The sequence below is a fragment of the Schistocerca gregaria genome, chromosome 4, assembly GCF_023897955.1.
Source record: "Schistocerca gregaria isolate iqSchGreg1 chromosome 4, iqSchGreg1.2, whole genome shotgun sequence".
NCBI lineage: Eukaryota > Metazoa > Arthropoda > Insecta > Orthoptera > Acrididae > Schistocerca > Schistocerca gregaria.
The window spans coordinates 518,408,227-518,434,283 of record NC_064923.1 but is presented as its reverse complement, the minus strand read 5'-3'; the positions used below and the strand labels follow the sequence as shown (position 1 = coordinate 518,434,283).

Genomic DNA, 26,057 nt, shown 5'->3' with positions numbered 1-26,057 from the left:
GAGAATCGTCGCTAGAATGTTTTATCATAAATCCCTACACAATAACAGTAATTCTTATTAAATAACATTTGCCATGTGTAAATTGAGGAGAATTAACGGTCAATTTTATTAAATTCAGTGAGGTGTCTTCTTTTAAATTCATGAGCAGAGTTGTTAGAAACATTAAAATGGCTACACCATCCAGAGTAGAGTCAGAGGTAGATAGTGACGAGCAAACTACAATGAGTCACGAAACTCAAAAATAATGAATTATCGGCGGGTGAAAATGCACTTACGGCCAAATATACTGAAGAACCCACTCAGGGTGAACCAGTATCTACTAATATCGCGGAACTGTTCACATTTTTCAAAGAACAGATACAAGGTTTGCATCGCACTGTTCATGAACAAAGTGCGCACTTAATAGAAGTTAAAAAAAAGTAACAGTTTAGATGTAAAACTACAAAATGTGACTGACAGTTTAGATGCAAAACTTCAAAATCAGACTGAGAGTTTAAATAGAAAACTTCAAACTGCGCCCACTGAAATTCAGAACAATATAACCACATTAGTAAACGAAAATTTGAACGCCATAGCACATCAGATTCAAGAAAATGTTTACACACAAATTCGTGACGACCTTGATAGGGAATTCAGTAAAATTGAAACTGACCTCAAAAATAAAGGTAAAAGTAAACGTAAAATAAACGTAAACGTAAACGTAAAAGTAAACGAAACGCGAGAAATATACAAGTACTTGCCGAAGCTGTCAATGATGTAACCAAGCAGGTCGCCTAATTTAATGCAGCACAAAGTACATTAGAAAATTCTATGCAGCAAATAGCTACACAGGTACAGGCACTCGTTATCAAACAAGAGAAATCTGTAAAACCGAAGTTTGTAGAGAAAGGCAATCAGTTTACTCTTGACTTTGTAAACTGATTGAACATGAAACATAACCAATTTCAAGAATGTTTACGGAACGAACGGTCTATAACCGTAAAGAAAACGACACACGAAGCTTTGTCTGCAGCAAACATGTTAGGTAAAAACGGCGAACAGGTTTCTGAACGGAAACAGACACTTACACAAGAAGTAGACACGTTAAAGTAGGAGCTGGCAGCGATAAAAAAACGCAGCAGGTGAGTCTGATTTACGTGTCAATAAGTTGCCAGAGACGCAGACTGTGACATCTCGGGCAACGACATCAATCAGCTGTTCGCCAACAATGCCCTGTCCGCAACCCGTTCACGTAGCTTGTGAATAGGGGGCCGCCAGTACTCTTTCTGACATACTTGTGGAAGAAAGTCTACTAAAATACACTCAATTCCAAAGTTTTACACCGGATGGCAAACTACCACACTCTGTTATTTTTATCAAAAGTTTCCGTGGTATACTACCAAATCCATGGAATTACAAACAGAAAATACAGTTTGTCACTACCCATATTCAAGGTGATGGAGACTTACTCGCAAGTGAAATAACAGATTATTGCCATACTTATGTGGAATTCGAGAAAGCTTATCTAAATAGAAATTGATCAGCAAAAACACAATAACGTTTAAGGCGCGAGGTGTATAATCTCGAGATGTGCAATAGTAAAGCAGGTACGTTGCAAAAATATTTTGAGAAGTATACAAATAAGACGAAATATTGGAATGAACCAATGCCCAAACAAGAAGTCATATGGCTTTTAAAATCAAAATCACCAGTCTCAATAAAACCAAAACTACTTCATGTACTTGATTCAGGCGTAGAACTTTTCATGTCAACGCTTGATTCTATAGACCTGTTGCATGAAGAGGCGGAATTGAGTGAGGCAGTAATGCTCAAGTATCAAACAACAGTAATAACTATTTCCAGTATCACAATAAAACCGGTAATGGTAACAAAAATGGGAATAGTTCGCCTCAATGTTACAATGGTAATAATAACCTAGGACGAGGGGATGGAAGAAATTCTCATTTTAATCATTTTAATAATAGGCGTAGGCAAGACAACAGATACCATCCAAGGTACAGTAATTACAATAGTAAAATAATAATCAACAAAACCGCTGGCAACCACTACCACAGCAGTCAAACAGTAATTGGTATCTTAATACAGGAACCACTGAACCGTGCCGCTGAACACAATAGTTCTGAACAGACCTGGAGGCAACAGCCACCACTAAGAATTATAGAAGTGGTGGGTAACACTAAGCCCAGCACTCTGCACTAAATGCGACCTCATACAGCGGTCATATGGCGGTCGCGGAAGAAACAGGGGGAAAATGTAGTGAGAGTGTGTATTTAATAAGAAATAATCAGGGCAAAAGTCTGAGTGATGAACTTTTCGAAGAAAACCATTTACGTAAATTAATCGAAAAGGAAACAATCCAGTTTGCATTTCACGAAGTAGTAGGTGGAACACCAACCACAGCTACTGTTGACTATGGCGCGGCTACAAAATTGTATGGCTTTAGAATTATATAATAATATTTGTGGACATCAGACACCATATACGCTGCTGGTACACAGCTGTAGGATCATTGGTGCAGACTCATGTATTAGTCGAGGCAGGTAATGGAGCTCTAGACAGCACATTCCTAGTTTGTGAACGTTTATCAGTGAGCAGCGTATGCGGAGTAGATTTCTTACAAGAAAGAGTTGCAGTAATTAACCTCTCTCGTGACAAATGTGTATTAAAAGTGAATGGAAAATGGATAGCCCCACCACTCTTTAAAAGCAAGCTGGTTCACAGTAAGTTGTGTCAAGGAGTCCGAATCAAATACATAAAACAAGAGGTAATTTTATGTGACAATCAATTTCCTGTTTGCCAGATCAAACACAGCCCAGTCAACAGCAATTTAATGTTCAGTCTTGCAGACAAGAAATACAAAGTAAAGTTTATGAATCAGTTTATTGAAACACTGTAGAACAAAACGAACTTATTGACTTTTTAAACAAATATATATCTGTTTTTGATGAAAAACCCGATATAATTAAAGGATATGTTTATACAATGCAAGTAAAGCCTCAAAAAACATTTTGCCACTCTACCTATTCTGCCCTGTGGGCCAAGAGAGAAGCTGTATCGAATGAAATCCGTCGCATGTTACAACAAGATATAAAGAAATATTTTACTGAGTAAATATTTCGTAGAGTGGGTGTAGTAAATTTACGTATTATGAGTATTTGTAAATATGTTTGTACGTAAGACATTTCACAGTGCACATAGCAGTCTTAAGACAAATTTATATTCTTCATTTGCATAAGTAGATCTTAAATAAACGTTTTCTGAAAAACAAACTTTCACATTAATAGCAGAAGTTCAGGAATAATCTTTTAAGTAAAGTCATTTCATTAATATTATGAAGAGAGAAGTAAACAAGAAGCTTATTTTGATGCGATGGTAGTAACATTTTCATGAATGCAATTATTCCCTTTCTTTTGCTATGCAATTCTAAGTAAAGAAAGTAAGGCAGATGCCATACAGATGATACAGTTTTTCTGTCAGTAGATTTTAAGTGTTGTATAAGTGCAATGATTTGTAGTATGAAATAATTTTCTGTTTATGCCTAGCACGTAGTTTGCAAACATAAACAGCAAGATACCGTTGGCCATGTTTTTAAAGTGAAGTAATCAAACTATTGAGATTTTAGTCCGATAGTAGTGAAATGGCAACATTGGCCATAAGCAGATTCGTATTCTGCAGTAATTCCCGCGACTAATTTGAACGGTACACGCCAGTTTGTGTGGGGTAGAAACAGTCAGTAATGTCCTTAGTCCCGCTAGTAATGACTAAATTCCCATTACAAACTGAAAAAAAAACACTATAAGGCTAGGCTTCACTACTGCAAACAGGCACGTAACGAAATTAATGTCACGAAGAATTGTCGGAGAGGAAAAGGTTACTACGTTATAGCACATAAACACTATGTAGATCGTACAGTTAGTACCTACAACAGAGCACATAAGCTGTGGGATTTTTTTTTAGTGACATGGCACGTACCGACAGAGGCTGAGAGTTCTGCTGAACTCTGTATTGTATAAGTAAGAGTACAAAGGGAATTAATACTTTTGTGCAGTTTCATCTACCACAGCAAGAGAAAGTCCATTCATTTTCTAACTACATTCCAGAGATTCTTGCGCATAGTAAGACACAGTTCTTGCCAAAGTCCATGTTCTTATGTATTTTACTTCTATTCCGTGGACTGCTTACACAGAACGAAAATTTGTGGCATTTGGTTTCTATAAAATTACTGCAAGAGACGGAGGTGGAATGAAGTACACTCGTGTAACATACTGTCCTCTCTCAAAATAATTTGCCTTCGGAGGTAGAGCAAGAGATAACACGCTTTTAAGGCTCCTACTGACACTTCTCTACAGGAGAGACCATTACAGGGGTGTTATTGTCGTGCTGGTATATTTTGTGCAGCCCTCTTCGTCTGAGCATAACCGTTGAAACAGACAGGCATAAATATCAGGTACGCCAAGATCGCTTTTAAATCTTTTATTGATTACCAGTTACCACAGGACTGTACTGTCATCATCGTATCTTCAAATATAACACAACTTCATGACCTTTACGAATTTGGAAGTCACACAATAATGCTGCTTCACGATGTGACTTGCGAATTTGTGAAGATTATGAATTTCTGTTAATGTGTTACAAGATCCGATGAAGACAGCACAGATTTATGGAAATCAGTATTCAATAAAAGACTTAACAAGCCAGTGCACAGGACTCCTCATGATTTGATGGAGTGCACTGTAGAAGAAAGTGGTGTGCCTCGCATGCTCTCTTACTTCCACCTCAAGTCGTTTGGATTGTTACGTAGCGGAATCTCATGGTTCGATGAGAAATCCGCATTTATTTTACTTGCAGCACTAATCTGCACCTGTTTTAATGAGATTGATGTCCAACACTCTGAATATTCGCGGTTTTCCTTTAGAGATACTAACACTGTGTTTAGTTATGATAATATGTTAATTTTCTATTAGGAAGAACGTGCCTGCAACAGTCAATGTTCGAGAAAATGTTGGGCGTAAATAAGAAAATAATCAGAACTAAACTCAGTTTCCTAGGAAGTTTACTGTCAGTCTCTTTGAAGAACATCGGAAATTTTGTAAACAATTTATCAAGGCGTCTGGATTCTGAATACATGTTTAAAAAGCCTTAACTGGGGGTAATGCACTGCAATCTTTCATGGAAGGCCTTGAGTATTTTCATGCGGATTGAGCATGTGAGTACACCCAAGGGTCTAAGAACAATAAAGCACTCGCCACAGATCTTTGTACATGCTGCTGCGCTTTTTAAGAGAAGCATATTGTTTTTCGTTTTAGACTTGGGCGCTAGTTAAGATTGTTGCGGTTTTGTGTGCCTTGCTACCACACAAATGTCTATTCTGTTAATGAAGATTTAGTACCTAAAGCAGATCTTTATAAGACATGAAGCTATTGGTGTGATTAGCAGGACCGAGCAAGAAGTTTGTCATGGATGTGCTGCAAAACTAATCATAAATTAGTTTTAAATATTGGTTCGTTTGAAGCATTTTAGCTAAATCATGCAAGAATGTTAAACAGATTGGACGAGAAGTGGTTTTTGGGCTGCTTCAAATGCAGTTTCGTCACTGAGCCGATTCACTGCGTCCTTTCCTCTATCAGGAAGGTTTAAGAAACAAAAAAACTGTTTATTAGTTCGCGAAGCATTTAGCACTCATACTCATCATCAAAAATTGTTCAAATGGCTCTGAGCACCATGGGACTTAACTCCTGAGGTCATCAGTCTCCTAGAACTTAGAACTACTTAAACCTAACTAACCTAAGGACATCACAAACATCCATGACCGATGCAGGATTCAAACCTGCGACTGTAGCGGTCGCGCGGTTTCAAACTGTAGCGCCTAGAACCGCTCGGCCACACGGCCGGCATACTCATCATCGTTGAACATAGAGGGTATTGGTGTTGCTTGATGTGTAAAATTCAGAAGGTTACGAAAGCGTGTTGGTGATGCAACTACATAGTAATCAATAACGTGTAGCTTGCCAAAAATGAGAGGTGGCGGACAGTTCTCAGTAGACAGATTACACTGCGGAACTGGCACTTGACGATGATGTTTGAACCAGGAGGATCGTGGATTAGCGCTACGTAGGAGGTCAAACCGTGGAGCTGTTTGGCTCCATTTTCTAGTCTTACACGCAGCTATACTTGTGAACACTGACATGAGTTGTTAAGTTTTCCGTAGAATGGATGTGCCCTCTGCGAGAGAGAGTCGCTGGAGTGTGCTATGCACTGTGAACGGCATCCTCACATTTGCGACTGTTCGGTCAGAGTTACAAATCATCCGGTGTGGTCTTTCTAAATTAGCTGAAGTGTGATACTGGTCGACAGCGCGGCACATGGAGTATTGTTTAAATCAGGGAGTAAATTATTGGGTATACCGTGGAACCATTGTAACACCTGAGGGAAAGGAAAATATTTCAGTGATTTTCTGGGTTAGCGACTAACACCTGATTGCAACTGGACATGACTGTGTATTATGTGTGATATGTAGTTTTTCATGTATTGACGATAAGTAATGGCTATCATAGTGCAGTATGGGGCGTAGCACATTGTTCCTTCACACTGTTGCAAGAATCTGGATCGCTTGCACCAACTTCTTTGTTGGTGTACCCGATATTTGCACTCTCTTGACAAAAAAACAACGGATCAGGGTGTATATTTTGGTCAAATGCTTAAGAAATGTTGTATTTGTGTGTATTCTAGTTTATTGAAGTTAGGATGACGATGTACTGAGCACTGATGTCAAAAAATTATTATTATAGTAAAACGTTTGATAAATTTCATTTAATTTATTATTGATAAAGGTAGTGAACCTAGAGGTACAGAATTTGTTTCTTCAATTCCAGACGGTGATCACAAGCTCCTGTGAAACTAATGTTTTGGTCCATAATAACTATCTTCATGGGAAATTACAGCTCTGGGAAACATGCATCTTGTAAACAATAAATCCTGTAAATGAATATATTCACAAAAACATGAGTTTTAAATGTGAAGAAACATATCTATATGAACAAAATTGAAGAAATTTTAACTGGGTCTTTGTAATTAAAGTGCAGCTACTCGTAGAGATCCACTGTGGTCTGTAATTATGATATGGCAGTGAAACTTGGTAGATTTCCTATCCGTTAAAGCGGAACCGATTTATGCCCGGAACAAAATAGCTTCAAATTTTGGTCACCAACTGCAAATATGGTGTGAATGCATGAAAGATGTGTAGGTGTATTTCAATTTATAATGAATTACGAACGCGACATGGGCAGAAAACGTCAAACAAGAGAGAAAGGCATAATGTTGGTTTTACTATCAACCACCGCTTACTCAGTTAGCTCTTTATGAGCACCCGAGACCTCGACAAGATGCTGCATCCATAAAACAACGTGATCAACTGTTGCTCGCAGCAGAATCTGAGCTACACGTTCCCGTACAGTGGCCCTCAGGTCAGTAAGAAACCGAACATGTCGGTGGTAAACTTTTAGATACCTGTAAAGCTCTGCATCTGGAAAACCTCTGGAGATAGCTCGTTCCTGGAAGGTTGCATTATGCAGATGTTTCACAGGGCGAATGACGTGAGGTATTGCCCTGTCTTGGGTAAAAACGTGGGTTCCACAAAGCTCCACTCTTCCAAAGCAGGATTCACATACTACAAAACTGGAAGTTTGTGTTAAGTTCCTATGGAACCAAACTGCTAAGGTCATCGGTCCGTAGACTTACACACTACTTAATCTAACTTAAACCAACTTACGCTAAGGACAACTCACACAGCCATGCCCGAGGGAGGTCTCGAACCTCCGACGGGGGAACACATGCTTCACAAGGAGGTCTCGACTACGAGCAGACGTGACAGCACAATTGACAGGCTCTCTGGATCTATTTTGAAAGACGAGCGGATCGAGAATAAAGGTGTTCGTGAATCTACACCACACCGTCAAATACGACTAGTTCAGTGGTTTAACAATACCCCAAACTCGCAAGTTCTGGGAATTCATTGCACTCTGTAACGCAAAAGGTGCCTCTTCAGTCTACAGAATATTGCCCAGACACATGTCATTAGCTTCGATCCGCGCCAGAAACCAAAGAGCAAATTCAGAATGTTGCTGCGGATCATGAGGTTTCAGTTGCTGCGTTGCCTGGATCTTCTGCGGGTACCAGTCTAAAGTAGACGGCAAAACTTCCATAGCATTAACCATGGCCTGAACGATTCTCTTGACACAGCACGAGCATTAGCGCTACTCGAGAAACGTGCCGCACGGTCAGTTGTAGGAACAACAACCTCGTCAGTAACTTCCACCAGGATTGAAGGCCTTCCTCTTCCATGTATCACACCAAGCTCAACCGTATTTCAGAATTTTGTTATCATCTTCTTGAAACCATTTAATGATATCAGGCCTTCGTCGAGACCTTTCAGTCGGCGACAATGTCTCACTGCAGCACTGTAACTGCTGCCTCCCACTAGCAGCACACGGCCTCTCTTCTCGATAACCCTACTGTTGACTCTTGGTATGGCTTGTCAAATGTCAGTGTGGTTGCCGGCCGCGGTGGTCTAGCGGATCTAGGTGATCAGTCCGGAACCGCGAGACTGCTACGGTCGCATGTTCGAATCCTGCCTCGGGCATGGATGTGTGTGATGTACTTAGTTAGGTTTAAGTAGTTCTAAGTTCTAGGGGACTGATGACCACAGATGTTAAGAACCATAGTGCTCAGAGCCATTTGAACCATTTGTCAGTGTGGTTGTCATGCCGTCAAACAAAAAGTACACAATGCTAGATTTCTAGCCGGTGGCCATAGTTAGAACTAATTCGTTTTCCAGCGTAAAGCGTTATGTATCTACTAAACTTCACTGCCATACGATAATTACGTCACACAGAACCTTCGTGAGTAGCTGCAATTTAATTACAGCCACCCGATATTATCCTCCTCGTAAGATATGCTTAAAGTTAGCATCGCGACGTCCGACAGGTACAGTGTAGGCCAGGTCACAGTGCCGGAGAACAAGACTGAGCAGCAACGTAATTTTATTCTTGTATTCGTTAGCGCCAATCCCGACAACTAATGGCGTCGCCGTATTCAAGGATTTGGCAAATATACACACATCAAAAAACAGTTTTGCATTACCTCGGTTCCCAGAACACCTGAAGATAGGCATTGACTGTGGATATTGTATCACAGACACAGTGCCTCCTTTGACTGTTCAGAGACGGTATCAAACCGCCCAAAGATATAAACAACCATGCATGTGCAGCGCCTATTAGACGGAGGGATCCGACAGCAGATCAGTTACAGCCATTCCACCAAAAAGGAGGTACACGGCTCGTGTTGTCTGTAGTTCTGCCATGTCTAGACGGTCAATACCGCGGTTCGATAGCGTCCACATTGTTACTTTGTGCCAGGAAGGGCTTTCAACATGGGAAGTGTCCAGGCGTCTGGGAGTGAACCAATGCGATTGTGTTCGGACATGGAGGAGATACAGAGCGATAGGAACTGTCGATGACATGCCTCGCTCAGGTCGCCCAAGGGCTAGTAGTGAAGTGGATGACAGCTACCTACAGATTATGGCTTGGAGGAACCCTGACAGCAAAGCCACCATTTTGAATAATGCTTTTCGTGCAGTCGCAGGAGAGCGTGTTACGACTCAAACGGTGAGTAGTAGGCTGCATGATGCACCACTTACTTCCTGACGTCGATGGCGAGGTTGGTGTTTGCAACCACGACAACGTGGGGCGCGGTAGAGATGGGCCCAACAACACGCCGAAAGGACCGCTCAGGATTGGCATCACCTTCCCTTCACCGATGAGTGTCGCATTTGCCTTCAACCAGACAATCGTCGGAAACGTGTTTGGAGGTAACCTGGTCAGGCTGAACACCTTATACACAGTGACCAGTGAGTGCAGCAAAGTGGAGCTTCCTTGCTGTTTTTGGGTGGCATTATGTGGGGCCGATGTACGCCGCTGGTGGGCATGCAAGGTGCCGTAACGGCTGTAGGATACGTAAATGCCATTCTCCGACCAGTAGTGGAACCATATCGATAGCGTATTGGTGAGGCATTCGCCTTCATGGACGACAATTCGCGCCCCTATCGTGCACATCTTGTGAATAATTTCTTTCAGGATCGCTCGACTAGAGTGGGTACCATGTTCTCCAGACATGGCCCTATCGAACATGCCTGGTGTAGATTGAAAATGCTTGTTTACTGACGACGTAACCCACCAACCACTCCGAGGGATCTACGCGGAATCGCCGTTGAGGAGTGGGACAGACTGGACGAACAGTGCCTTGCTGAATTTGTGGATAGTATGCCACGACGAATACAAGTATGCATCAATGCAAGAGGACGTGCTACTGGGTACTACAGGGACCAGTGTGTACAGCAATCTGGACCACCACCTCTAAAGATCTCGCTGTATGTTGGTACAACATGCAATGTGTGATTTTCATGAGCAATAAAAAGAGCGGAAATGATGTTTTGTTGACCTCTGTCCCAATTTCCTTTACAGGTTCCGGAACTCTCGGAACCGAGGTGATGCAAAACTTTTTTTGGTGTTTGTATTTTACTTTGCCGCCGGATGGCCTTCCTGTCACCAACGTCGTCACTTACCTGAGGGAAGTAACTCTGAATTTTGTTAATTTTGTAGTGTTAATGATAGTATATAAAATGCTTTTATAGTATGTTCTGAGACGAATATTGGAGAGCATTGCCCAAACGATAGTGGAAGAACGCCTAAAAACCAGAACAGGCTGACCGGTACACCATCCACGATCGTTAATGCGCCGTGCAGATTCATCTCCTTATACCGCAAGCCAACTTGCTCCGCGTTAAGCTATACAAGCAAATTGAACAGCAACGTGAGCATTGACAGGCATTGCAGATAGAGATCGATCATCACAATATTCATTTCTGTTTGGTCATGTTCTCCTGTTGCAATTTCATGCAGAGTGCAGCTCCTTTTTTCCATTTCTTCTTAGGACGCCCAAAATTTCCTTTCCATTGAAGTGTATGTATATAAATTCTCTGTTTTGTAAAGTGTGCTTTTGGCACCCTGTTCATTTCTGATTTCACTATTTTCATCCAACTGACGAGTCTGTAACCAGTTCTGATGCTTCAATCGTCGTTCAAGTCTGTAACCCATGCAATAGAACTGGTACACTACTCACAAAAAAATCAAACAGAAACAAATTCAGTTTATTATTATAGTTAAAATGATATTCGTTTGTGACACTTTAAAAGTGGTAGTAAAGGATATTTTGGGGAGGAGAAGGGGGAGCGAGATAGTAAAGAACTGTTAACCCTGCCATGGAACTGTTTACTGGGTCACTGAACTACATGGAGGACATTTACGGAAGGATAAGTGTAGATGGAAAGGGTAGTTCAAGCTCTTGATTGTGTTAGTCAGTCTCAGGACTGCAAGTATAGAATGATCAACCACACTACTGCTTCTGCGTGAGTGGCACTGACGCAGTAGGCTGCTTCTGTACCTGTGTCAGTACGGAGCAACGTGTAGTGCGGGCTTCCCGTGCGGAGTCACCTGAAGACGAAGAGTGCAGTCGTGTGCTCTACGAGCCTGAGTCAGCGCCGGTGTGCGTAAGCGCCGGAAGTGCACCTGAGCGCCGGCCCGCTCGCCGGAAGTGGCGCAGTCCGCTGTCTGCAGATAGTGCGCCCGCCTCCCGATACAGTATAAAGGGACCGCGGGCTTGAGCCCGCAGACAGGCAGAGCGACATGAGGTGCCTCTGGACGCTGAGACTGATGGCTGCCGCCGCCGTGTGTGCACCGCGCGGGGCTTGGGGGCTGCCGGCGCCGGCCTACCTCAGCACTGGTGAGCCTCCACCGGAGGGATAAGATTCCCCACCGCTGAACGCGCCTACTGACGCTTTAGTTTCTTCGCTGGTTTCTCGTGAAACAAAAAAAAAAAAAAAAAAAAGGTCTTGGACGATGTTTGTCTTATACAGGGTTTCTCAGTTTCACAGTTCTTCTGTAGTGGTCAGCCGGCCGCGGTGGTCTCGCGGTTCTAGGCGCGCAGTCTGGAACCGTGCGACTGCTACGGTCGCAGGTTCGAATCCTGCCTCGGGCATGGATGTGTGTGATGTCCTTAGGTTAGTTAGGTTTAAGTAGTTCTAAGTTCTAGGGGACTAATGACCACAGCAGTTGAGTCCCATAGTGCTCAGAGCCATTTAAACCATTTTTTTTGTAGTGGTCAATCCAAGGACTGGTTTGCAGCAGCTACAATTGCAGCTCGTCCCCATTCTGTGCGTCTTTCAGCTTTTCTCTTCATTTCTTTATAGGTGTTAGATCCCACATCTTTCACGATTTGATCCATGTACCTCAGCCGTGGTCTTCCTCTTGGTCTTTTTCGCTCGACATATCCATCTGTGATTGTGTTCAGGAGTCATTTATGTCTTAATAGATGTCCTGTAAATTGCACTCTCCTTTTAACAATGAAACTCCAGAAGCTTCTCTTCTCACCTGCTCTTTCCAGAACCACTTCGTTTCTGACGCCGGCCGGTGTGGCCGAGCGGTTCTAGACGCTTCAGTCTGGAACCGCGCGACCGCTACGGTCGCAGGTTCAAATCCTGCCTCGGGCATGGAAGTGTGTGATGTCCTTAGCTTAGTTAGGTTTAAGTAGTTCTAAGTTCTAGGGGACTGATGACCACAGAAAGTCCCATTTTGCTAGGAGCCATTTGAACCATTTTTTTCGTTTGTGACCTTGTCGATAAATTTTATTTTGAGCATGCGTCTATAGCATCACATTTCAAAAGAATTTAGCTTCTGGTCTTCCTCTGTCCCGAGAGTCCATGTTTCACACCCATAGCTTGCCACACTCCACACATATGATTTCAAAAATCTTTTTCTGATTTCAAGGCTGATGCTCTTAGATGTTAAGATGTTTTTCTTCTTGTTAAAAGCAGTCTTTTCTTGAGCAATTCTACTTCTCACTTCTGCCTTGCTCCTTCCATCCCTGCTAATATTAGTGCCCAGACAAGTAAAATTTATCAACTTGTTCAGGCAGTTCATTGCTTACATGAACGTGGACTTTCACTTGATCTTTTTTGTCGCATGCCATTACTTTCGTTTTTGCTTTATTAATTCTCATATTATATTCTTCCCCCATAACTTTCTCCATTATATTCAGTAGGACTACAAGATCTTCTTCACTTTGAGCTAGGACAGCTATATCACCGGCATATGTTACCATATCTATTCGTTGGCCATGAATTACTACACATTCCATCCCTGGTAATATTACTGCCCAGATAAGTAAATTTATCAACTTGTTCAAGCAGTTCATTGCCTACTTGAACTTGGACTTTCACTTGATCTTTTTTGTCACTATTTTGTTAGATTCGCAATGGGCACTCGTATATTTTAATTAAATTATGTACAGGTTCTAAGCAATTACTACAATTCGTAGTTACCTCGGTGAGATGGTTGCAGTGTCGACTCAACGAGTATCGCCCAAGCTAGTTATTCACATTCATACAATACGACTCACCCACATTTCCGCTTGAAGAAACTGTTAATAACATATTAAAGAGATTAGTGGTGTTAAATAGTAAGACATGAGTCAGTAGTTGAACGAAAATAAGTAATTATCCTCACTTACATGAGTTTACAATCATACGTATACCTTAACAGACCAGGGCCAAGAGTAGCAAAGTTAACGATCCTCTGCAAGTCTCTCTGCATTTCGCTACAACTTTATGGTCTTGCTACCTCATTAGAAGGAACAGCCAGTGAATAGTCGCAGTCCTTTAACATTGCCTTGGTGTACTCCCGAAGTTAAATTTAGATCTGAAGATTTCTCTCCGTTGACAACGACGTATCGTTTTCTGCTTCCTAGGAATTGTTCAGTTCAGTCACGAAGTTAGTCTGTTATTCCGCACTCACCTATGTTGTTCAGTAGGTGACTGTACGGAACTGGATGAAACACCTTCCGAAAGTCAACAAACAAGTCTTCAGCATGAGTGTCGGTATCGACTGCTTTCTGTCTCGTGGACAAACAGAGCGAGCTGAGCTTCAGCTTGCACTAGTCTTTTCATCTTCATGTAACTACGATATTCAGAATCCTCTATAACCTACTGTTTGTTTTGCATATTCTTCACCTGTTCGTATTACTTTATTATTTGTTCCTATTATTTACACTTTTAGTGCTTGTGCCATCACTAAATTAACCATTCTTGGGTGTCAATCAGGAGTACCACCAATTTGTCACAATCAGATATACCATCAACGCCTCTCTTCTTCTGGTAAAGTCTTCGATAGATTTGTTTCCTCTCATAATCTTTTTGGTACTTCTTCATTTTTCGACGATAGTCCCTTATTACAAAAACATACAGTTTCTCCATCTCCTTAACTCCAATGATCCAAGTTTCACTTTCGCACAATGGTGCACTGAAGACGCACATCTTAATGAAGTATATTCTCATCTCCAAATTTCATACAAGTACAGCCTTTTTACTGAAGAAAACATTTTTCCCCCTTCGTCAGTCTGCTATTGTTAAGCTTAATTTCTAAGGCAGGGGAATTATTTCCGTTACTCCTTTCCTATTTTGCTCTAGATTTTAATGTTAAGTAACAGAAAGATTTGCACTATATTTATTTGTTAAACCGTCTCATCCTTGCATGATATTTCTTATTGATACAAGCTTATAAATGTGTAGATCTTTTAGTTTACTTTTATTTAACTTCCTTTCCAATGAATTACGTATCTTCACTTCGGTGGCATAATTGCGTTCACAGCACACATAAAATAAAAATAAAATTAAAACGGTATAAAAGGAAATGTCCATGTGAGACTAATATTTCCAGTTTACTCAGAATCGTCGACAGTGTTAAATTTGATCGCAATACCCAACATATAATTTGTAAGGGCGCGATCCTTTATCAACGAGAAAGATACGTAAAACAGTTGGATGGCTTTCACAAAAATGTTGTTTAATAATTAATCATTTCCTTCTATAATTCAGTAAAAAGCCACATTAGTTAGTCATTTATAGCTCATAAATCTACTATACTACTGTTGACTCGCTTGCAGAATATCTCAAGAACTTAAACACTTGGAAACACATGTTATTCATTTCACAATTATACACCTTTTTAGTAATCGTTAGGCCTTAAGTGGTTCAGATACTGCTCTGGAGGCCTGACTATATTCCATTCATTTCGCTGCTCAATCAGTAGCTTTCTGAGTTAAGAGGCGAACAGTGGTTGCAAACAGTCATGCTCCATCAAGAAGAACATACTACTGTTGAATAGCTTCAGTCATTTGAACAGTGTCGCATTGTTGGCCTACGGGAAGCTGGGTGGACATATTGACGGATTGCTACACATGATGGTCATAGTGTATCGGTGCTGTGTCGTTGTTTTCAGCAGTCGTCTATGGATCATTCCCACATCTGTAGACAAGATTCTGGACGTCGGCGTAGCACAGATACACGTCAAAATCGACGAATGGTGCGAGCAACGGTGACCTATCGAACATCGCCTAGGGACGAAATCCGCGCACATCTTGGATCAGCTGTGTCATCAAGGCCTATTGGGAATCGTATACTTGTAGCAGGATTAAGTTCACATACGTCTCTGGTTAGGCAACAATCGGCAAAGTAACAGAGCTAAGAGTGGAAAGGCACTCTGATCTCTCAACTGATGCGAGTAGGTTCTATCTATAAGCGAGCGATGAACATGCTGGTGTATGTCTTAGACCTGGTGTGATGCCTATTCGCGACTGCATTCCCCCACGACAAAAGTCCCCATTTCCGTTTTCTGATGCGGGAGGCCGTCAGTTACAACACGCGGTTGCATTTGGTGTTCTGCAGGGTAAAGTAACCAGTGCCCTTTACCTTGAACGGGTTGTTACTCTTTCTTTAGCAGTAGTTGATGTGCTTTTCAGCAGGGCAATGCACGTCCACATATAGATACCGCGACGCAACATGCTCTTTGTGGTGTGCAACTGCCGTGGCCACAAGATTATCAATCTGTCGCTAACTCATAGGTATTGGAAATTCGTGTACGAAATACATCATAAAATAAATAGCTACTAAACAATCCAAGTTCATAATTTAAAATGCAAAATAGGTATGTTTCTATAAAAACATACAAGTAAAATGCTAAGCATAAGATATATTTTGCTTGGTGTTGGCTGCAGCCGTCTCGGTATAATTCAGTTGGACCTCTTTAGCGCACACTCTGGTTGCCCGCACTAATGGGCATCTTAGAAGGTGTTCCGCTGTTAGTGTTTCGCAACAATCACACTCTTAAGTTTTGCGTAGCCCCACCTTCCCATGCCCGTACGACGTCATTTCAACGTTTACCACAGTCGCCAGTCTAGGTCGGAGCCTTGGGGTATAGCTCCCCCTCTGATAAAGACTCCTGGATATTCTTCTTGCCATAATGATTTTGTGGAGGTTCCAGTTGGTTTTACTGGGTATATGAAACTTCGCCTGTGTACTGATGTATTGATACGACTGTTAAGGCACGCTTTACTGAAACATGTGTATTTCATTTGGTCTGAATTTCTCGCATCACTTGTTAATAAAATGACCTTGTCCTTGACAGAGTTTTTCTCCGGCAGTAACATGTTTAACGAAGTGCAACTATGATTATATCGGGGCAAGCGTGGGCGTATGCGACAATAGGAACCCAAGGTTTGCACCCTGACAGTTATTACCTTGCTTCGCAGAGGAATGAAATGCTCAAAACACAGTTTTATAGCACCATACATGGTTCACATCCTGACGTGGGAAGTCTCGCTTAAAAATTGAATTATTTGAAGGCTCTTTTCCGCAAGAACTGCGAACACTGCACACTTCACTGAAAAAATACCACAGACGTAAACAAGACCTGGAGAACTGTAGACACCCCATTCGGCGGCGTACTATCTAGGAAAATAGGACGCTTTCTGAAACACAAGATCTACTAATTAGTATCAAGGGTGACCTCTGACTGTGTAAACCTTACGTCTATGAAATCCTTTGCCAGCGCGACTTTAAAAATATACGGCAGAATATTTGGTACAATTGAATGTCGCTTCCGTGACCGCTCGACTAACGCTGCAAAACGAGTTTACTGTCGCAGAGCACCTTACCTAAAGACACGGAACGGATTACAACTGTACAAAATTTTAGGCAAGAACTCGTATTGGGTCTGTGTCATTAACGAATCTGTTGATATGCGCGTTAGGGAGCGGTTGAACAATTGCGTTTACAATCTCAGTGAGGTACACCGCATCGGAAGGAGCTACTACATAACAACAACGAACTGTCTTCTTCGGTAGACGAAGTAACTGCGGATATTTCTCCGTGATGCGTCATAAGACTCGAAGCTCAGGCGAAGCGGCAGCAACAGCGATGGGGGAAAGAGGTGAAAGCAGCGTTGTCGCCCATAGGGAGCCAGTTGAAGAGCGGACGTGATGATGCGAACGTGTCTGATTGCTGAAATCCTCCCATTGGAGCCGTAGAGGCAGCTATGCGCGAGTGAATTACTTTGTCACCAGTTATGCCGAGAGAAACTGAAGAGTAACTAAAGGCACTCGTTTGAAACCGAAGCATACATTTTCTGTTTCCTGTTTATGGCTGCCTTTCACTGAACTGTAAAGCCGCAACGCTACAAGGATATCAAAGGAAACAGTGCCATCGGTAACAGCGTCGCTCTCACATTTCATTATAATGAGTTGTATGTAACTAACGTTTCCTCAAATTCAGGCGTGCGTGTGTGCGGTAGTAAAATGGTTTCCTCTTTCACTGCCTTTTTCAGTCGGTACCCGCAGCAGTAGCTCATATGGACCGTAATCTGGTGTGGTTATTTTACTGATTTGTTAAAATAATCTCGAAGGTTAGCTCTAAATGTTGTGGATTATTTACGATACAGTAAAAAACGGTAGAGCAGCGAAAAGACCATGATGTGCAAGCAGTTTATCACAACTGGTCCACAAAACACAGCCATAAGAATCACATTATGTATTGTTAAGGTCGTGCCTTGTCTCTTCTGAGACCTGCTGAAGAAGACACCGTGACGTGTGTTGCTAAGGATTAGCCTTAACAGGAATGTGGACTTTTAGAATTACGGAGAGAAATTAAAATTGATGACATGTTAAATATGAGACAAATAATGTTGCATTAAGTTCAGATTAGCAAAACAGTGCAACATCCATTATAAAGAGATCATTTTACTTCATAGTCTGTATCGTACTTGGTAAATAAATTAGACAATCACATCAAGGAGGAAGGGGATCCGAAGCTACCCTGATTATTCAAATTTTTTGTTCAGTGATTTACGTAAATCACACAAGGCAAAGTCTGGAATGGATCTATCAAAAAGTCAATGGCTGGAGCTAGGATCCCGGCTCTTAAGACTCCAGCAACTAGGGGATACAAAACTCTGACCTTCCTTCTATAATGTGTTCACGGAAACCTTGCCGCATCAAATTAGAATAAAACATCGAATTACCACTGTAATTTAATCACTGTATACGAGGATGTCACGATAAATTTGTTTCTTATCCAACTTTTTCTTCCGTTTATTTATTTTGTTTTATTCTTTTTTTCTAATCCGGAGAAATCAGCCTGCCTTTCAACATTACGTAGTCCCACCGTTTACGTATGTCACCTCGGGGAAAAGCAGAATGATTTCTTTGAAGAGAAATGGTTCAAATGGCTCTGAGTACTGTGGGACTTATCATCTGAGGTCATCAGTACCCTAGAATTTAGAACTACTTAAACCTAACTAACCTAAGTACATCACACACATCTAAACCGGAGGCAGGATTCGAACCTGCGACCGTAGCGGTCGCGCGGTTCCAAACTGAAGCGCCTAGAACAGTTCGGCCAAACCGGCCTGCCTTTGAAAAGACAGATACACAATATTCCTCTCCCGCTCTTCCCCAAATCAGAGAAGGCCAGTTATTCTTTAATAATGTCAGCATCCACCGGAAACTAACCACGAACCTTTCGTATTTCGTTCCTTAGACCGGAGAGGAAGAGTTCCAAGAAAGGGTGCCCGTCATCACATGTCGACGCAGGAAATCGATGAATCTGGCGTATAAGCATATTTCGTGTAACATACCCAGTTGTTTGAATACCCCTGTTACACAATTTGACAAGTGCACTGATACGATACCGATGGACAGTTTCCTGTGAAAAAGGTCGATAGACTGCATGCAATCGAACACTGTCAGCACCTGAAACATCTTCTACTTGGTCTTTTCAAAATTCGTACCCTTTTTATATATACGCTGGTATCATGGCGCTAATCTGGTTAAGGTACTGGTGCAAGAATGAACTTTGAGCTGTGACCATATCCAGGCCTTTGTAATTTGTTTCTTATCGGTGATTCTTCTCTTAAAACCTATACCGATTTCAGCAGCTCGTAGTTTCATAATTGTGCATCTTTCTGCGTTATGTTCCTAACACAATTTTCCATCGTTCTTGGCAGTAGTGTGGTCGCGCTGTTTCTTGCGTTTAATGGTAACACGAATTTTCTTATGCCATTAGTATAATATTCCTATTACACTTTTTGTATTTTTATGTCTTTTCTGTCCTGTTAAGCCAGTCCATATGTTCCTTTACAATACTGTGCATTTTATTAGTGTTATCACTGCTTGTTCTTAATACATTATGTACTGAGTAAGCTATGCGCTTCATTAAAGAGGTGTTTTGAGTCTCATTTACTTTCGTGCTATATCGTCTGCTATCGTTAACTTTACTATTCATGAGCCACCAAATTTTATTCCTCGTATGAATTATTTCTTCGCTTTCATCGCTCCTTTTCGACATGCAAGCCAAACTTAACTGCGATAATCTGTAAACTTGTTCTACGCTCTACACGATTCGATTTTGTCTTTCATGTTCTTCCATGTATGTTACTGTCAATTGCTTTTGGTAGGTGTTGCAAATAACTCGACAGACTTTGAACTTTGTGATAGTATCAGGATTTTCAAGGTATCACATTCTACTATAGTGTGGCTCATCCTACTAGGAAGATATCTGATTATTCTCTCTTCAATTACTAGCCACGAATGCAGAAGTCCTCCGCTGTTATATTTTATTTCTGGAAGCAAATATCTTCACAAAGCAGATTTTAATTTTTTACGTGCTATTCAGAATTACTTATAACGGAATTCTACAGCATATTTAAGTGAGGTAAGTAAATCGCGAAGCTCAGTATATTGGAACTCGTTGCGGGAAAGACTGACTTAGAACCCGGTGTTCCAGGTGTAGCGGTTGGAGAGGAGATGCCGGCGTTAGCGTACGCTGGTGCAGGGACTTTCCAGGATGGAGTGTACACCACAATGTACGACAGCTTTGGAGAACCTTTGCATAGCTTCTGGCCTTTGGACGGACTCGGGAACGGAGCAGAACTAGCTCCCTGGCGTTCAACGAATACTTTCAGGTATCGTATGAAGAACGTTCTGGGGAATGGATTTTGGGAATTAATGTCCGACTGCAGGGCTACGGCGAATCTTCCTGGTTTTGGAAGTTACCACTTTTTTCTTTCTTTCCGTCCATACTAATAGGCAGCTGAACAACGTTTAAGTATTAATTCACGATATCTCATTTTATAGACGAATTTCTCTTATATGCCTCGCAATTATAGGAGATTAATTAGGAATTACAGTTTTTCCAATTCTCGAGCTTTGAAGTACACTTTCCTTTTAATATAAACATCATGAAAATTATTTATCTGTTGCGACACAAGCGGACGCTACCTCAGGACTTATGGTAATCATACCTGATAGGTATATAGCAGAAGCGAATGGCACTGTCTTTGTTTTATCTTTTCCTGTTCATGAGAAGTGGTTATGGTGCAGAATCAAATTTATTCCACTAAGATTCTTATTATATTAATTTTTGTGTGCTTTCTTACCTCAACATTGTGTTTTATTCGGGTTTTAGTGAACAGGAGAAACTATGGTTTATTAAAAGAGATAGATACTCATACTGTAAATCACTTTGGTAGCCTGTGTTCTAGAGGTATGAGGATAATACCGTTTCGTTTCAAAATATTTTTATTTGTTACTGTAAGCATTCGACGTATTACTAAACTTGTCGACTGACAAGAGTTACCAGTTTACTCACATTCATAAGTAAACCAATGTTTATGTTTTGCTTTAAATGCAGCGTTTCCTTTCCTTCTCCTTGTGTTTACACTAAGAACAATAATCTGTATTCTCAATACTACTACCCGAGACGATAGACAAATCTCAACTCTTTTTCTCCTCTTTCCTTACCCCTTTCGTTCTTCCAGAACAAAGAAAAAAAATGAAAATAAAAAATGGTAATCTCCAATTTGTCATTTGAAACTTGATTGCTTCATAAAATAGCACTACTGTCCTTAAGGCAGAGCATTTACGTAGAAAAAGAATCAAGAAAATATGTATAAAATTATGTATGTAAAGTTTTAGAGTGTCCAAAAGCTTCACGAATTTCTAGTGAAGAACCTGTGACTGTTTTGTACACAGCTTTTTTACACCCTAATCAGAAAGTAAGTATACTAGATTTTTATAGTTTTTAGAAATGAAAAAATTACAGTACACTGTTGATATAATTGTTGACAAAAATCGCTGTCCCTTTCAGTGCATGTGCTGAGCCGTGGCAACAAGATTCTTTGTGCTCCCCTCGAAGAACTATCCCATAAGCTCCTTCCCCCATGTCCGCTGTGTGTCTTCACGGAAGTGGAAAGATAATAATCTGCAGGCGCCAAGTCAGAGGAATACGGGGAGTGGTTTAGAAAATCCCACGCAAAAGAGACCAATAGCGCCTTGGTGGCTAAGACCGAGAGAGGGAGGGCTTGTGAAACATTCCGCTCTTGTTGTTTCGAACGCTGCTTCTGATCTTTTCAAGTTCTCACAATATCGTTGTTGACTGGTGATCTCCCCATGCAGCAGAAATTCAAGCAAAATGACGCCATTGTGGTCCCAGAACACCGAGGTTATAATTTTTTTGCCCGAAATTGTTTTTGTGGATATGATAATTGGTGTGCCGCCACTATGACGACTGTCTTTCGTCTCAGGCGTGTAACGAACCGTCACGTTTAATCTCCAGTCACATCAGAGCCTAGAAAAACCTTCCAGTTCATGTCCCCCAATAATCTCGCGGGTGCTGCTGACCCGACGTTTTTGTGCTGCTCTGTTCGCTGTTTTCGGACCAATCTTGCGCACAGTTTCTGTTAGCTCAGTGTTTCTCTGAGTGTCTGGTATAAGAGAGTTTTGCAGTATTGTGGACACATCACAGGAGTTTGATCCACTTTCACTCGGCGGTCTTCAGGATCACTTTCCTCAATTTTTTACATCAACTCAACAGTCAGAATGGAAGGTCTTCTGCTCTTCTGTTCGTCATGATCGTTTGTTTTTCCGTCACTAGACTTCCTACACAACTTAGACACATTAGTTCTGTTCATAACACTTAAGTTGCAAATCTTTCTGATCCGCAAAAAAAAAAAAAAAAAAAACTTCTATAGGTTTTATTCCTTCCGCGAGAAGGAACCGGATCTCAGCAAGTGGCTCTTACTTGGCGGGATTTCTTGCCATCTTCCACGCAACTGGACATTCGTACTACCGTGTTTCTGCGATGCTAGCTCTGGTCAGGGTCCCCCTGCCACTCCCTCTACGACTCAGTGTTACCAACCCTCAAAAACGAAAACCGCAGCCTGTTGTGTTCGCAATAAATGGCTCTGAGCACTATGGGACTTAACAGCTGAGGTCATCAGTCCCCTAGACTTAAACCTAACTAACCTAAGGATATCACACACATCCATGCTCGAGGCAGGATTCGAACATGCGACCGGAGAAGTCGCGCGGTTCCGGACTGAAGCGCCTAGAACCGCTCGGCCACTGCGGCCGGCTTGTGGTCACAATACACTCACTTCCTGAACATTGTATATACATATATTCTTGGGGCTACAGTTTGGCAAACATACAAGAAAACCATGAAAATGCATCAAATCAAATAACATTTCAGGTAGAAAACAGGACGCGTAAGCTTTTTAGGTATGGTATGTACGTTCCAGCACTGAAAGACCTGAGTCGAAACAAGGCCCCGGGAGTAGACAACATTCTATTAGAACTACTGACGGCCTTGGGAGAGCCAGTCCTGACAAAACTCTACCAGCTGGTGAGCAAGATATATGAGACAGGCGAATTACCCTCACACTTCAAGAAGAATATAATAATTCCAATCCCAAAGAAAGCAGGTGCTGACAGATGTGAAAATTACCGGACTATTAGTTTAATAAGTCACAGCTGCAAAATACTAACGCCAGTTCTTTACAGACAAATGGAAAAACTGGTAGATGCGGACCTCGGGGAACATCAGTTTGGATTCCGTAGAAATGTTGGAACACGTGAGGCAATACTGACCTTACGACTTACCTTAGAAGAAAGATTAAGAAAAGGCAAACCTACTTTTTTAGCATTTGTAGACTTGGAGAAAGCTTTTGACAATGTTGACTGGAACACTCTCAATCAAATTCTGAAGGTAGCAGGGGTAAAATACAGGGAGCGAAAGGCTATTTACAATTTGTACAGAAACCAGATGGCAGTCATAAGAGTCGAGGGGCATGAAAGGGAAGCAGTGGTTGGGAAAGGAGTGCGACAGGGTTGTAGCCTCTCCCCGATGTTATTCAATCTGTATATTGAGCAAGCAGTAAAGGAAACAAAAGAAAAATTCGGAGTAGGTATTGAAATTCATGGAGAAGAAGTAAAAACTTTGAGGTTTTTCCGATGACAGTGTAATTCTCTCAGAGACAGCAAAGGACCTGCAAGAGCAGTTGAACAGAATGGACAGTGTCTTGAAAGGAGGATATAAGATGAACATCAACAAAAGTAAAACGAGGATAATGGAATGTAGTCAAATTAAATCGGGTGATGCTGAGGGAATTAGATTAGGAAATGAGACACTTAAAGTAGTAAAGGAGTTTTGCTATTTAGGAAGTAAAATAACTGATGATGATCGAAGTAGAGAGGATATAAAATGTAGACTGGCAATGGCAAGGAAAGCGTTTCTGAAGAAGAGAAATTTGTTAACATCGAATATAGATTTATGTATCAGGAAGTCGTTTCTGAAAGTATTTGTATGGAGTGTAGCCATGTATGGAAGTGAAACATGGACGATAACTAGTTTGGACAAGAAGAGAATAGAAGGTTTCGAAATGTGGTGCTACAGAAGAATGCTGAAGATAAGGTAGATAGATCACGTAACTAATGAGGAGGTATTGAATAGGATTGGGGCGAAGAGAAGTTTGTGGCACAACTTGACTAGAAGAAGGGATCGGCTGGTATGACATGTCCTGAGGCATCAAGGAATCACAAATTTAGCATTGGAGGGCAGCGTGGAGGGTAAAAATCGTAGAGGGAGACCAAGAGATGAATACACTAGTACTGGGAGATGAAGAAGCTTGCACAGGACAGAGTAGCATGGAGAGCTGCATCAAGCCAGTCCCAGGACTGAAGACAACAACAACAACAACAATGTGCGTTCCTCATTTATGTCAGTATTCTATAGTTTACACTCGATGAACTGACACAGAGCTTCCTATGATGTGCTCGGTTGAATCAAGGTTTACTGACAATGGTGACTTCGACATTAGATATTGTTGATCTACAATTGTTAACCCAGAAATGTGGTATGTGCGAGCAAGTCACTCAGAACGATTTTTTCAGTTCACTCTTGTGCCAGTGATCGAAAATGTCCAGTTTTCGGGGCCGGCTGTAGATAAATTTTCCATACGAGTGGTGCCAGCCCCTCCCCCCTTTTCCCTCGCACGCTGTAGCCCGCGTTAGTTTATGTTATGCACTGTACACACGTGGGCCCGCTCTCAGCTTGAGTCCCCAAGCGGCCGCTACTGTTACGCGTCTTTCACGTGAACCTTACAACTGTGGCACCTCTGCAGTCGCTCTCATCTTCGCGCCTCAAGTGGCGACTGATGTCGCCTGAGCGTCGAACAACCCCTGCCAGTCCGTCAAATCTCTGTATATTGATACTGTCAACTTTAGATTCAGCAGGGAAATATCAAGTAGGAAGCAAGGGCCTATGTGTAAAACTACGTAGCTAGTCATGCTTTATCTCTTCCCTGAAAATCCTTGCATGAAGGGAACAGCTATTTCTTTCAAAATGTTTAGTAATAGTCATCATCACGCTCATATTGCTGCAACGCCATGAAGGAGAAATACAACAAAAATCACATTGGTTTGAAGTGTACTACATGCTTATACATGCAAATGGTTAACATTTCAGCGCAACCGTAGAACGTAGGTAGGATTACCGCACTCTGATTCAGAAATAACATGTGGATGTTTCTTGTTTGTAAGAGGATCATGTAAGTAGGAGAGAGTCTAGTCAACACTTGTCAGAATTTGACAGCGGTATGATTGTTCCCAATTGTGACTGCTGCTTATAGCTGCTCGATATTGTTCCTCGCGTTGATAGCGATCCTAAAACTTTATGAGAAAATTTAATCGACGGGTTTTAAAGAAACATACTTAACAGCAAGTGGGATCTCAACAGCCCCACACAGCTAGCGCCCGAGAGGACATACTGCTCTTTCGGCTGTGTACGATAGCGCAGCCACGTCAGTTGCGTTGACTCACAAAACTGGTTTGTTTGTAGCAAGACATGTGTCAACAAGAACAGTGCGGCAGGAGCACCGGACAGCAATAGGGAGACAATAGTTTCCACTTCACTTGTAGCTGTAGAAGGAGGCATCACAGCAGTAGCGTACCCAACAACACCAGTACTGCAGACAGGAGGGGCACCAAGTCCTGGTTTCAGACGGTCCTAGGATCAGCGCACAATATCAGGATAAGCATACACCCCTTGAATGTATCACAGGTTCCGTAAACAGTTCTGTTTGTACGAATAGATAACGATGATTCCTCTCTTACTCTTCAACTTCGCCCAGATGTTTACAACGTTTCGATAATTGTGTTTATTTAACTACACTGTCAACGCTACACAGCTTTGGAACGAAGGATGCAGAACGCAGATCTGATTTGACCAGCATTATTTACTTCCAGACAGGCCTGACATTGTATTTGAAACTTGCTGTTAA

General features: G+C 41.6%; 1 protein-coding gene across 1 annotated transcript in view; it reads left to right on the top strand.

The window, feature by feature from the left end:
- The first annotated feature begins 11,728 nt into the window (after positions 1-11,728).
- LOC126266928 (uncharacterized) overlaps positions 11,729-26,057 on the top strand; it is a 36,134-nt gene continuing 21,805 nt past the window's right edge. The window contains exons 1-2 of the mRNA XM_049971619.1: positions 11,729-11,835; positions 20,225-20,402. Coding sequence (XP_049827576.1) covers positions 11,739-11,835; positions 20,225-20,402 — 275 coding nt within the window. The 5' untranslated portion in view covers positions 11,729-11,738. The remainder of the gene's footprint in view (positions 11,836-20,224; positions 20,403-26,057) is intronic.